This window comes from Phacochoerus africanus, chromosome 7 (assembly GCF_016906955.1).
Source record: "Phacochoerus africanus isolate WHEZ1 chromosome 7, ROS_Pafr_v1, whole genome shotgun sequence".
NCBI lineage: Eukaryota > Metazoa > Chordata > Mammalia > Artiodactyla > Suidae > Phacochoerus > Phacochoerus africanus.
Window position 1 is genome coordinate 19,556,343 of NC_062550.1, and position 14,638 is coordinate 19,570,980.

At 53.9% G+C, this 14,638-nt stretch overlaps 2 protein-coding genes across 2 annotated transcripts in view; one reads left to right on the forward strand and one right to left on the reverse strand.

The window, feature by feature from the left end:
* SCN8A (sodium voltage-gated channel alpha subunit 8) overlaps positions 1-4,639 on the forward strand; it is a 125,176-nt gene extending 120,537 nt beyond the window's left edge. The window contains exon 26 of the mRNA XM_047786663.1: positions 1,711-4,639. Within this exon, the coding sequence (XP_047642619.1) occupies positions 1,711-2,858 (1,148 nt within the window). The 3' untranslated portion in view covers positions 2,859-4,639. The remainder of the gene's footprint in view (positions 1-1,710) is intronic.
* A 2,156-nt stretch (positions 4,640-6,795) lies between these two features.
* Positions 6,796-11,839, reverse strand: TMDD1 (transmembrane and death domain 1). The gene has a single exon (XM_047786662.1). The coding sequence runs from the start codon at positions 10,043-10,045 to the stop codon at positions 9,125-9,127; it is 921 nt and encodes a 306-aa protein (XP_047642618.1). The 5' UTR covers positions 10,046-11,839; the 3' UTR covers positions 6,796-9,124.
* Between the last annotated feature and the right edge of the window lie 2,799 nt (positions 11,840-14,638).

Here is a 14,638-nt window from a genome sequence, read left to right on the forward strand (position 1 = left end):
GATGATTGGGATTTCTTAAAATATCATTAAGTTGTTCAAAAACAAAAGTATAGAAAAAAATCTTTTAAATTAAGAGGAGTTGGAATAAGACTCACCCTGGAACCTCCTAGAGGACCCTTTAAATGCTGATTCCCACCACCTGGCTTGCTGTCTGCCCATCTCTCGCCCCTCTTCTCTGGGCACAAATCCGCATGCATCCTGCAAAACCTCACTCAGGCATCACCTTCTCTCCGAAGCCTTACCTGCCCCCCATGTACAGAACGCAAGTGCTGCGTATATTACCTGACGTCTTACGGTCACTGGTTATGACTTGATTGAGAAATAAAAGGAAGGGCACTGAGAAATCACCTTGGGTCCTGGCTGAGGTAGAGACTTTCTTAAAAGTTCAAACGCCTGTGGAATTCCAGCTCCAGAGGAAACCCTGACAGGTTATCTGGCCAACTCCACACTTCCTGCGTCTTGTCCCTTCCTGAAAGTTAAGATGCTTTCGTAGCTTAAAACCTTCAAATAAGCCTTCTGCAGTTCACTGCCCCAGTGTTTATGAATCTTTGCGGTGGGAAGCTGTTTCTTTATTTAAATCAACTCTCTCATCCGCTGAAACGCACACCGTCTCATGGGGGCCTCGAGGGCAAGAGAAGGCACTGAAGGAAAAGCCATGTCACTGCGGCCCCTTCAGCTGTCACGTTCCAACCTCTTCAGCTCCTCTTCCTCTGAGGCCCTCACTGGGCTCCCGTTTTCACTGTAGTTTTTAAAGGCAAGTCATCTGCTGGAGGCGGACTCCTGGGTGAATGTGAACAGCAAAAGGCCCTCTGGTGTATGTGTTTCACCCTCTACTTTTCTATCCAGTTACCGCCTTGACACTTTTGGCTGCTGATACTGGTTTCTGATTTCTGGCTTCAAACGCAATACCGAGAAACTCAGTTAAAAAGCACTCCTGAGAGGTCCCTCTAGTTGGTAGGCTAGTTTGGTAGGGTAGGGCCACGGGGCAATGAGAAACCAAAAATGTCTTTTCAGAGCCAGGAAGAAGATGCTTTGCCAACTGGTGATAGCGGGGTGTGTAAGATTTCGCAGCCAGAGGGCAGCGAGGTCACGGGGTGGAGCCGAGACTTCTCGTTTACTGTGTGTGTGAATGTAGAAATCTGACGGCATTTCGGAGAAGAATCCATAACACCTCAGAAGGTCACGCGTGGACAAATCTGAGAAAAACGAATTATCCTTGATGACCTAGTCATCATATGAGTAATTAAAATTATTGTAACATCAGAGATCGGTCTCCCAAACATAGTGTAAATCTCAAGAGGAAGTGGGGAAACAGAAAAACAGATAATGGCGTGATGCCTTCAGCCTAGCAGGAGGCTGTCTGTGTCGTCTATGGGCTCCTCCGCAGCAACACTGGGACGACGATCCCGGGATGGACATTCCGTCTTCAGGGCCGTGGTTGCTTCTGGGGCTGATGAGTGGAAGCAGGTCTGGTGAAACGCTCCCATCCATGTTTTCATCTGGGTGTTAGGGACGCAGGTGTCCATTTTATCGTTGTTCCTGCTTCTCTGTGTGTTTGAAACATGCGACTTTCTTTTCTCATTAAGAGCTGAATAATGAGCACTCATCCCCTCAAATCCTTTGAAGGCAGGGGTCCGGAGCGCCCGGCGACCCAAGGAAAGGGAAAGGGCCCCTCCAGTCTCAGTAACTATCTTCTGTTCCTCTTCTTAGGCATGTTCCTGGCTGATATAATTGAGAAATATTTTGTTTCCCCAACCCTTTTCCGAGTCATCCGATTGGCCCGCATCGGGCGCATCTTGCGTCTGATCAAAGGCGCCAAAGGGATTCGTACCCTGCTCTTTGCCTTAATGATGTCCTTGCCGGCTCTGTTCAACATCGGCCTCCTGCTCTTCCTGGTCATGTTCATCTTCTCCATCTTTGGGATGTCCAACTTCGCGTACGTGAAGCACGAGGCCGGCATCGATGACATGTTCAACTTCGAGACGTTCGGCAACAGCATGATCTGCCTGTTCCAGATCACCACCTCGGCTGGCTGGGACGGCCTGCTGCTGCCCATCCTCAACCGGCCCCCCGACTGCAGCCTGGACAAGGAGCACCCGGGGAGTGGCTTTAAAGGCGACTGCGGGAACCCCTCCGTGGGCATCTTCTTCTTCGTGAGCTACATCATCATCTCCTTCCTGATCGTGGTGAACATGTACATCGCCATCATCCTGGAGAACTTCAGCGTGGCCACCGAGGAGAGTGCGGACCCCCTGAGCGAGGACGACTTCGAGACCTTCTACGAGATCTGGGAGAAGTTCGACCCCGACGCCACCCAGTTCATCGAGTACTGTAAGCTGGCGGACTTTGCGGACGCCCTGGAGCACCCCCTCCGCGTGCCCAAGCCCAACACCATCGAGCTCATCGCCATGGATCTGCCCATGGTCAGCGGGGACCGCATCCACTGCTTGGACATCCTTTTTGCCTTCACCAAGCGCGTCCTGGGAGACAGCGGCGAGCTGGACATCCTCCGGCAGCAGATGGAGGAGAGGTTCGTGGCGTCCAATCCTTCCAAAGTGTCTTACGAGCCCATCACGACCACCCTGCGGCGCAAGCAGGAAGAGGTGTCGGCCGTGGTCCTGCAGCGCGCCTACCGGGGACATTTAGCCCGGCGGGGCTTCATTTGCAAAAAGACACCTTCCAATAAGCTGGAGAACGGAGGCACACACCGGGAGAAAAAGGAGAGCACCCCGTCCACCGCCTCCCTCCCATCCTATGACAGTGTAACTAAACCCGAGAAGGAGAAACAGCAGCGGGCGGAGGAGGGAAGAAGGGAAAGAGCCAAACGACAGAAAGAGGTCAGAGAATCCAAGTGTTAGGGGAAAGCTAACTTCGACAGTGTGCAGATGTCCAACGTGCAAGCGAAAGATTGTTTACAAACTTCCTGAATGTTACCAATGCAGAACAGCTGTGGAGACACTTTAACCCGAAGATCTATACCAAACGTAGTCTGCTTACCATGTAACACGGTTGCATCTTGAGCAGTGACCTGCCAAGGGCAAAGGACCCTCCTCCCTGGACTCAACAGATTTTCTACTGCTTGGGCAGGTGGTTACTGCATGTTCCACATCAGTCAATGCAACTTTTAGGACAAAATTAACAGGATACAAAAACAGAGGAGAGGCTGCCGGGACCAGTGTATTTCCGTTGCAGCCAAATGGATTTTATTTTTTCATTTTGTTGATTCTCAGAAGCAGAAAGCATCTCTTTCAAAGTTTGTTTGTTCATGCAAACTCTCTTTGCATTCTTACATTAGTTAAGCTAAGCGGCAAAAAGGAAAAACACACACACTCACATTTAGCCCGTGTCATTTAACGGTCACTTTCTTTGGCATAAACCGCATCTTCTCCACATGGGCTTCACGTGGTTTGGAGATGGGTGGGGGAAAACAAATCAGGTTTCTTCAGGCTGAGGAGGACTTGCTCAGGCCGATTCCAAACATTGTGCTCGTTCAATGCGTAGAAATGATTTGCATGATGGCATGCCGTGATCAGAAGTCATGCATGAGAACCATACACCACAGGACACTACCGATCCTGTCCCCTGCCCTGGGTCAGCCTTTGGACAGGACCCGGCCCTGCACCATTCACTGTATTTGGAGAAAAAAATGGTAACGTTCCATACCCGCTGCAGTTCTTGACGAATTCTTAGAGGTCTTTCACACACCTTCTGGGTAGGGAAACACAACCAACCAGTCACCACCACCACCACAACCACCACCACCACCACCAAACAAACCCAGTCCAACAAGCAGATGGATCCGTTGTGTGTATCTGTTTCACAGACATCTCTAACATACAGCCGTTGTTGCACATCTTGAAAGATGAACTGTTTAATGCTGCTCTGTGTCCCATTCACGGGGCAACTTTGATTCCGAATGGCTTGTATTAACGTCACTGTAAAACCAAATCCTAGGGCTAAAAAAAAAAAACAAAAAACAAAAAGACAAAAAAAAACGTTCATTTGTATCCTGCAATATTTATGATTTGTTGAGCCTTCATACTGGAGAAGTGACACTTTGGGGGGGGACAGAGATAAAAGTGCTACTGTTCAGAGTAGCATGTTATCTCTAGAGGGTCATTTGGGGGAAAGGGGTGCTCACTTCATCAGTAGCATGCCCGCGTTGTGGCCTTCTCCGGGCTTGGGTCCATGGGGAGCAGGGTCCGGAGTCTGAGCAGACTGTCTTCCGAAGAGAGGTGGTGGCAAGCTCACACACAGCGTGATTCATGATGCCTCTTGCCTCCATCACTTGTTTCCACCACGCAGGGCTTCCTTTACCCACAGAGCTGGGTAAGGGCAGCAGCCTTGGCGCCTCGGCTCTGGTTCTTTCGTGTCTTATGAGAATCAGTCGTCACTGGTGGGACCAGTCAAGACAGAGCGGCCTCTGAACGCAGCCCACTTGGTTTCTTTATCGCACTGGTTCTCATGGGAAAGCGATTCAGTGTGAATTCTTAAGAAGTCCCAGCGTCCCCCAGCGTATTCCCTTTTGGCCAGTTTTGCTCTCTGCTTAGTGACCTGCCCATTGTCATTGGAGGGTGGCTTGGGGGGGAACGTCATTGCTTCCATTCCATCTCCTGCTTCAGGGAAGACAGCTTTTAGTCCAGGGGTTTCTCGTCTGCTGACTAGATTTCAGAGCTAAGATGCTGCAGTTGAATGTGTCAGGAAGTCTATACAAAGAACAAGGAGAGACTTCAGCATGCAGGCCCAATCAAAACAAATTCTTCCCCAGCCACACAGTAGAGGGGGGAAAGCCCATAATCAGACACACCAGTCTGCCTTGCAGTAGAAGCACTTTGGATGTAATTTCCCAGCCCACCTGACTAGTTTTGCGTAGAACAAACCACAGCAAGTCAGTGAGCAGAGCTTTCTACCTTGTTGGACCACGAGAAACTGTCCAGCTCTCATAAGCCTGCTTCTGCAGCACCATCCGTAGAACCTTTTGTACTCCACCCAATAGCAGGTTGGGAAGGCGTTTTTCCATCGGCGACCCCGCTAACTGCTAGGATGAATGTATAGTAACATGTACAGGCTACATCGTAAACAGCACAAAACAGCTGACATGTGTGGTTATTCTTTTTAAGAGAATTATAAATACTGTAATATATCATTTTATTTTATTAGCATGCCTTTTTGTAAATACAAATTATTAACTTATTAAATAGGAAATGGCTTCTGGCTTATGCCATTGTCATGTTTATTTTTATTTTTTATACTTTCCTTTCTTCTTAGAACTTAGACGCTGTCAGCCAATGTACATCCCCAAACCAGACAGACAGACAAAAAATTTTTTATTGCTAATGGTCTTTTCCAAAACGACAACAAAAATATATTTTTGTTCCAATGTGCAATAAATTCTAACCACTTCTATGCAAGATTTGGCTAAACTTCATAATTGTTCTTGTTCTTAGGTCTTGAGATGGGCAACAGAGCTATGAGATTCCCGCTCCGTACTCCAAGCGCTCGCGCTAGTGATTGTCATTAAGCTCCTAGAGCCGAGTCATGAGATTTTTCTGAGACCTGACCTCTTTCCTCCCCAGACCCTGCTCCCGGCCCAGCAGGCTAGCTCCTCCATTAACTCGTAACTCACACACCGGCCTTGGTATCTGACACCCATCAGCCAGCTTCACAGGGAAGAAGCCACCTCCACTCTCTTTGAAGTTGCTTTCTTCTTTTTCTTAACTTTTCCCACCTTCTTTTCCCTCACCCAGCGCCCCTTCACACACCGGCCCACTGACTTGCTCGCTCGCTCACTCACTCGCCCTGCTCCACACTTCGTTGGTAGTAAGTGACACCATCACCAGCAGTTTACACCCGCAGTTAACAGGCACTGAACGGAGTCAATGATGACGTTTTTGTGCGTCTTCACTGAGGGGGGAAGTGGCAGCGCTTTGCCAAGTATTAACGAAGCCAATCAAAAAGCAGCAGCAGCCACAGTATCACTGCACATATATATATATAGATATATAAATACAATATAAATATTTATTTTTTGTAGCCGGGTCCTTGGTGCAGTATTTATACTCCACAATCCACCTTTAAAAAAAGGACAAAAAGCAAAAAGACACGTGTGATGCTGTCAATTTAAAACGCAGAGCCAAAGCCACTGAGCAGCAGCTGACGCGGTTGCTGGTTTGTGTGTGAAAACACTTTCCCCTCTTCTTTCCTGAACCTCCGCCGTTAGGAGGAGACTCCACAATTTAAACCCGAGGGCGAGAGCAGCAAAACCTCCCCAAGGCAGCGGGGCCTACTCCCCTCCTCTCCAGATGAGCCACTCTGGGCATCAGAAGTTGACTGGGGGGGAGATAAACAGAAACCCCCAGGCAAAGCCCCTGAAACAACAGTGCCCAGAGTTCTTTTATTTTTCATCGCAACCAATGTCAGCTTGTACAAGCCCAGTAGTGAAGACGGGTGTCTTAGTGACTGCATGGCGGCCAGCACTGCTCTAGACGAGGTGAGATGCGAGTCCGTCACTGCTATAAGCCAAAAGGAAACAAAATAAAAACCACCCTTTTTACCGTGCAAGGGAAGCCGGTCTTGGTGTGCGTTTGTTGCTTGACTCTCCCGATTTTCGATTCCTGGGCGGGGTCTGAAAACTGGGACCTTAGCACAGGTGGGGAAAGGAGGGGGAGCGAAGGGAGAGAACGCAGAGGGTTTCTGGCTAAGGAGTAGCGATTGGAGAGAAAAGCAAGGTCCGGACCTCCCCCCCCCAGGTCCCCGCTCCCCCCATCCTCCCCGCCGCATGCGGCACCCCTCCTCCTGCCGGCCCCCAGGAAAGCCCTTCTGCGCCGGTCCCCCTGGCAGCGACCCCAGAGAGGATGGCAGCCAGCCCAGCTGGGCTGGCCTCACTTCTGCCTTCTTCACCAGTGTGTTAAGAAAACCATTCCAACGCCCCAAAGCTCAGGTGAGCCTGACGCCCCACAGCCTCCACGCTGCAAGCTATTGCTGGGCCCTGCCCTCCATCACCCCGACCACGAGCCAGCAGACTAGGGCTGGTCTCCCTCACGTTCGTGCGGGGAAGGGGGGCGCCCCTCCCTCCCCTTCCCTCCCCTTGCCCCGCTTTGGGGACATCCCTCTCTAGGCCACGTCTCCCGGTCCAGGAACACTCAGGAGGATTTTGAAGTGCCCACTCTTGTCCGCTCCAGTAGCTCCACTCTGGAGACAGATGGCGGGTAGGTCAGTCCCCATCCTCCTCCCCTCGGCCCCCAGCCTCCAGGCCTGCTGTGGAGGTGAGATTGCCATGGGTTATGACTTTGTGACTTGAGTCCTGGGCATCTTCTGTAAAGATGCCTCTTTCTTTTCTCAGATGTTGCCCAAAGTTTTGCAAAAAGCTTCGTTCATTTTCAGGTACCCCCACCCCCTAAAGAATCGGCTGCAACTAGCCAGCCAGGGGGACATCAGGAGAGGAGAGGAAGTCTGCGTCCGGAGGGGCCCAAGGTTTGCACAGTCTGTGTTGGGGCTCAGCTTTGTGCTTTCTTGGATTCTCCTTCCAAGAGTAGCAAGATTTCCTCCATTAAAACACTCCTGAGGCGCCCCCTGCCCCTGCCCCCACTGCTGTTTGCTGTACATAGAGGCTGAGTGGGGTGGGGTGGGCGGGTGTGCACGTGTGGTGTGTGTGTGTGTGGAGAATGTATATAGGTAAAGGGGAGCGCGGTCCAGTGGTTCCAGAAGAGGGACAGAACTCCTTTGTTCCATCCCCGGCTCAACCACTGACTCGCTGTGTGGCCTTGGGCAAGTCACTTAACCTCTCTGTGCCTCAGTTTCCCCATCTGTAAAATGGGGATAATAATACTGACCTACCTCACAGGGGTGTTGTGAGGCTTTAACTACATGTTTTGTAAAGTGTTTTTGAGATACAGAGGCCAAGGCACTAGGGAAGGGCAAAGTACTATTTGGACTTTCGGAAGATGAAATGGTACCATAAATGCTGCTATTCTGAGAGCCATTTTAAACTGCACTGCTCCAACCACCCCCGCTTCTCATCACCAGGACAGCAGGTCGAGAAAATGTCTTTCCTTTCACTTGCTTCTGGGGTTTGTGATTATTCTAGACACTTAATTTCTTTCCCTTGCTGTATCTCCTTTCCTCACCCCCCTCGACTTGTTCCCTGTTCCGTTTATGCGGAAATGGCAGAAATGCTTGAGAAATGAGAATGTATAAGTGGATTGGAAGTTTATAGTCTGAAATTTCAATTTTACTTTGTACTGTACATCTTTTTACTTTAGAATTTGCAATAAAGGGTTACGTCAATCTTGTTTTCAACTCTCCTCTTGGACTGGCCTGTCATTCTGTCATTGCTCTTACACCAAAGCCCGGGGCGGGGGGAGTCAAGCACTCCCACCCAGCGGGACCCTCCAGCCAGCCTCCCACCTTCGGCAGCAGTCTGAGTCTGAGAGGGTTCACCCCAGCCCCGCTCCTCAGGTGGCCTGGCAGTGCCCCAGCCCCTCCTCAGGTGGGTGAGAATTGGGGGCTCCAGATGGAGCCTCAGGAGCCCTGCCTGAGTGGAGAGCAGCTGGGAGCAGCAGCCCCTGGAAGTGGGCACACTTCTAGCTGTGCCACCCAAGGCAGGGCCTCAGGGTAAGCAGAAGCTCCAGGGCTTGTTCTGGTCCCCATGGTGTTTCTCCAGCTCCCTACCCCTCACAGATCATTCCCTCTGAGCTCAAACTTTTGGCTCAAGCAGCTCCGGATTCAAAAACCTGGCTATGCCACTAACTAGCTGTGGCCAGTTTCCTTATGTGTAATGGAGATAAGACCTTCCTTTGGGGGTTTTGAAGATTATATCAAATAATACATGTAACTGCTTTAGCCTAGGGCCTGGCACACGTTAGTGCTCAAGAAGTGGTAGCTCTTGAGTGGAAGAATAAGTTCGAGGTAAAGAAGGAACTAAAGCTGACAAGAACTGCAAGGGCCTGCCTCCCCCGCCAGCCCCAGTGAACGGACACCCAAGCCCCTCCTCCTCCACTGGCAGCCCCGCTGGCTGTGACGGTCACTTCCAACCAACGAACAAACCGATCGCTCCCTCCATTGCGCATTTCATAACTTGTATAATACGTCGAAGGCAGCATCCCTCCTGGACTGTGCACCCACTTCACAACTGGGCGCAGGGAGGCGAGGGGCGGTCTGGCCCACCTGCCGCCCAGGCCCCCAGCGATTCGAGGGGCTCTGCAGTCAAGAGCGGCTCCGCTTCCCTGGAGGGCCCGAGAAGGGAAGGGTCGGGCAGCAGGGGGCTGCCGGGCCGGGCTCCGCCACCGTCTCCGCCGGTGATCCACGGCATGAGCAGGATGAGCAGCGCCCCGGCGCCCAGCGCCCCCCCGAAGCCGGTGAGGAAGCCGAATGCCAGCGGCCCGGCCCAGCCAGTGGGGCTCCGCTCGTACGGCGCCTGCGGCAGTCGCTCCACGATCAGCTCCAGCTCGTCCCAGTTGGGCTCGGGGATCGAGGAGCGGCGGGGGCGCAAAGACGGGGCCGGGGCGGGGGCGCGGGCAGGAGGCCCGGCAGGGACCACAGGGACGGCGGGCGGCGGCAGGTAGCGCTGCCCGTACTTGCGCAGCTGCAGCGTCGCCTGCTGGTGGAGGTTCTTGCCCAGCTCCCGGGCTACGTCGGGGCGGCCACTGCGCCGCAGGGCCCGGGCCACGCGGTCCCACGACAGAGACGGGGCCTCGGCAGCCAGCCAGGCCGCCAGCCCCTCCCGGCAGCCGTCGGACACGTCCGCGGGTTCGGCCTCCCGGCCCGCCAGATCTCCCGCCGCCTCGCGTCGCCGCCGCCGGCCCAATGACGCCAGCGTGGGCACCGGCTTGGGCCGCGCCAGCCGGTCCTCGGAGAGCCTGGCCAGCTCGGCCTCGAGGTCCGGCTCCGGCGCCTTCAGGAGCGACTGGAAGTGACCGCACTCCTCCGGGGTCAGGAGCTCGGCCAGGCGGACGGCCGCGTGAGGGCCCATGGCGTCCACGGCCCCCGCCGGCGCCAGCGCCCAGCCCCAGAGCGCCAGGGCCCCCATCAGAGCCCGCGACGCCATCGCTGGCAGGGACGGCGCCCCACGGACTGTGGGGGAACGAGCTCCGAACGCCCGCGGGTGGGGGAGGGGCGCCCAACACCCACAGCTGGTGCCAGGGAGGAGGTGCCGACATCCAGGGACTGGGGGCGGGGTGGGGGGCGTACAGGGACACGAACCCGGGCCTCCAACACAGGCGACTTTTTATTGAAGGAGGAGCTCCCAACTCCCAGAAACTAGGAATTAGGAGGGGCGGGGGGGGGGGTCTCACAAATCCCAAGGACTCGAGTGAGAATGTCCCAACACCCGGGGATTTGGGTGGGTTGGGACTCGGTCCCCCAAGAAGTTAGGATCCGGGGCCCTTACACTGAAATGCCTCCCCAGGCCCCCCGGCTGTTCCACTGCCGTCTCAAACTTAGCAAGTTTCCAACACCTCTCCTAGCGTATCTCCTGCGGCTCAGCCTCCACCAGAAGCGCTAGACCCCTTGCTCTCCTTCCCTCTAATATCCAAATTCTCTTACCACCTACTAAATACTAAATATATACAGACACTACCGTTTTCCTTCCTCCCACAGGTGCATCCAAACCCTTGGCCTCTCTGCTAAAGCTCCAGTCCCCGCCCTCCACACACTGGCGGAGGGAATTTATTTCCCTTCCCCGAGCAGGCGTGGCTCAGGCGCTCCTTAGCTCTTGGACTGCACTCTCTGCTCTGCTCAGTCACTCCTCAGCTGACAGGTCCCTTCTGGGAAGCCCTCCCCGCCTTCCATCCACACCCTTTGCTCCCAGTCTCTCATCTACTCCCTTAGCACACTGCAACTCTGCCTTTTTACTCTCCTCCATTAGACTCCAAGGTCCATCTACTGTCGCCATGGCAACTAGTGCAGGATAGGTGTGCAGTAAAGATTTGTTGAATCACTGAGTGAACTCTTAACTTGCAAATCAATCCCTGTCCACCAGTCACTAACCCTCTCCCCGCCTCACACAGGCAGGCTTCACCGTGGAGCCTCAGCCCTCCACAGGGCATGAAGGTCCTCCTGCTGCAGCCGTGCCCTTCCCCGTGATCCCTCCAGCCTCATTCCCCCACTCCTGCCCTCACTTTCTGCGGCTGTAACTAATCACAGGCATGGTGCAGCTTTCAGCCTCCATAGCTTTGTCCGGCTGTACACACACAATCCGGTTTAGGAAACTTTGCTGACACACGACCACCTGGAGTCAGGATCTTTTCTGGGGATTCTTAAGATAGCCATCAGGACACTTATCTGGAAATTAACCAACTCAAGGATTTAGTCAACATTTACTCAGTGTCTTCTATGCACCAAATACTGCACCAGATGTGAGAGTGTGACAATTCTGATATGGCCCCTTCTCAGGCAGCTTTATCCAGCTGTATTTCCAAGGGATCCATTTTTGAGCTTTTCCCATCCCGTATTGTGGGCTCTCCCAAACAGTGGCTGTGCTTAACCATTTCTGAATCCTCAGCACTATGCAGTATCTGCACAGAGAAGGTGTGCATTCAACCAACTAAGGTGAGAGCGAGCAGGGTCTGGACCTCCAGGGGCAGAGAGGGTTGGGGGTCGCTGAGCCCTGGGCCAATGTCCCGGAGCCCCCACAGCCAGGCGCACCAGTTATTTCTCTCAGAGAGGAAAATGCTCTGCAGGGCCTGGCCTTGGGCTTGCTCTGCCTCCTGAAAATCTGGGGTACGCCCTAAGCCTGAGCCTGAAGAAGCCAGGGGTGCTTGCTTCCCTCATGCTCTGGTGCTTTTTTGATAGTTTTGCTGAGAACATTTTTTTTTCTTTTGTTCTTCTTAGGCCCGCGCCCACAGCATATGGACGTTCCCAGGCCTGGGGTCAAATCAGAGCTGCAGCTCCCAGCCTCCATCACAGCCACAGCCACACAGGATCCGAGATGCACCTGTGACCTACGCGACAGCTCATGGCAACGCCAGATCCTTAACCCACTGAGCGAGACCAGGGGTCAAACCTGCCTCTCCAGAGATACTAGTCAGTTCCTTACCCAATGAGCCACAATGAGAACTCCTTTACTGAGGGCATTTGAAACCTCAGGAAGTATGAGCATCTCTATAGAGTTTTCAGCAAGACGCCCCTTCCTAGTTTTCTGTGTCCCAGTTTATAAGCTGTCAAGAGTTTGGGGATTGAGAGACGGTGGTGGACAAAGGATCCCATGTGACCTTAAAGCCTGGAAGTCACTGTGTCCACACCTTCCCATCTGTCCACTTTCCCTTCATCCAAGGACAGAGTACATGTTCGAACCTAGCTCTGGTCAACAAGGGCTGCTGTGCAGCTTCTGAATGAACCTTCCTCTTCAGCCCCCCTTTCCTCCATTCATTCACTCATTCATCCATCCACTCATTCAATAAGCATATGAGCCCCTCTTCATCCCTCATGCTTCTGAGCTCTGGGGACATCAGTCAGCCCCAATTCCCAGCCCCTATGAACGCAGAACTGCGAGCTGGCCTTCCCTGTCCAGGGGCTTTTCGCCTGGTGGCGCCCGTGCCCAGGGCATGGCAGGTACTTGCTGTGCCTGAGAGCGGAACAGAGTCTCACAGCCAGGTTTTGCTGAAGGAACAGAAACAGCCCCCAGAGCCACACCCGCGGCACACGCAGACCTAGAAGCCCAAGAATTCCCCCAAGCGTTCCCCACATCCTGCTGCCCCCAAGAAATCCTCTGGAAACCACGTGTCATCGCTTTAATACTGTGTAATACTTTCTTTTAAAATACAGTCTCTTCTGAGGTAGACGGACCAAACTGCAGAGCATCGTCAGACAGGAGATAAATACATCCACGTACAACACGCAGCAAAATGAGGTAGAAATGGTTACAGCTGGAGGAGAGGACCCCAACCCCAATCTGGGTAGAGGAAGGAGAGGGCCAGCTTGCCCTCACCCCACCCCTGCCCCCGGATTCTTTGGTATGCTCCCTCAGCACTGCAGGAGCTGGACCTGCCCTTCCCCCGCCCGCCCCAGTGCCCGGGAGGTAGGTGCTGGCAGATTGGGGGCTGTCTCTTGTGCAAAGCTCCCCAAGGCCAGGAGAGGCGGCGGTGGGGGCCCTGGGTGCCGGTTGGTGAGCGCTTCCCCCCAGCCCCCAGAGCTGCCTGCCCTTTGAAGGGAAGGCTGGGATCCCAACCCCACCTCCCCAACGCCCTCCACCCCCCCCCAGCAAAATACACATACACACCTGAGAGAACCTGCTCACTCCCTGCTTCCCCCAGACCCTGCACCCACTGCTTCTGAGACACCAAAGCCCTGCAACCGGCCCGCTCCAAGGAGAGGAAGGCCAGGGACCAAGGGGGAAAAGGGGAGAAAATGAGCAGCTTTCCTGGTAGCACTCCGAGGCCAGCGCCGGCCCTCAGCACCTTGGCACCTGAAATGTCCCCCATGAAGGCCTTCCTTCCAGCTGGGAGTGGGAGGTGGTTCAGAGACTGCAGGAAATGGAGGGGGGGCGACAGGAAGGGCGGCTGAGGTGGGAGAGAGGGGGGGTGGCGGCTTGTCCCCCCTGCCTTTAGACCACAGGGCAGAGTTGTGAAATGGGCTCCCTGAGGGCGAGGGGCAACCTGCAGAAGCCCCATCAAGGGCAAGGTGATGGGGAGGAGAGGAACAGGGCGCTGGGCCTGGGCTTCCTGTGGAAAGGGGGGGGGACACACCCCCAACGTGTATTCAGGGAAAACAGCCTGCCCATCTCCCCCACTGCCTCCTAACTCCTGGAGCTCTAGACTTAGGACCCTGGCAGAATGGAAGACGAACAAATCCCCACAGAAACCTATCTTGTAAGGGACACCCACTCACCCCCTCCTCAGGGCCTCCCACCAGACCAGGCAAGCTGAGCCCATTTTGTGCCCAACCAGACTTGTGGCCAGACCACCTGCCCTTCGGGGGAAATCCTCTTAGACTAGGTTACAGGGGACTTCTGCCTGGGTCAGGGCCAGGTGAGATGATCTTTCTGGGGACTCTCTGCCTGCGTCATCTCCTCACCTAGGCCCTCTCTGCCAACTTTCTGGGTCTGGGGCAAGCAGTGGGCAAGGGCATCCCCAAGCCCGGATAACCAGCCCTCCACAGAAAACACCCTCCTAAGCTTGGGAAGAGCAGCAGGAAGTGAGCGAGTCCCACCTCCGCTCACATTCCACAACCCCATCCCTCTCGCCCCCACCTGTACCCTTGCAGCAGAGGAGGAAGCCCTGGCAATACATTCTGCTTCTGTCTCAAGAAGCACAGTGTTTAGGCGAGGCCTCTAGGTCTCCCTCGCCCCTTCTCCACAGGTTTCACTTTTGAGTCTTTTGGGAGAACTTGCTTCCCTAGGGGTGAAGGGGTGGGGCCGTGGGACACACACAGGAGAGCAGCCAAAATCTAACATTCTTTCTGAGGTCAGTTTCTTCCTGAGTTGTCAAAAGAAAAACAGCAAATTCTACACATCTTACAAAAATAAGAGGCCTAAAATATTAAACAAGCTACATTTCTGGGATATCCCCCCCTCGAAAACAAACAACCAAAAAACCCTTCTTTGGGTGGTCTTTTTTCTTTTTTTGCTGTCTCCCACAGACCCAAGGTTCCAGCTGGGTGAGGGATACTGGGTGGGAGAGGGCTCCCTCCCCACCCACCCCCA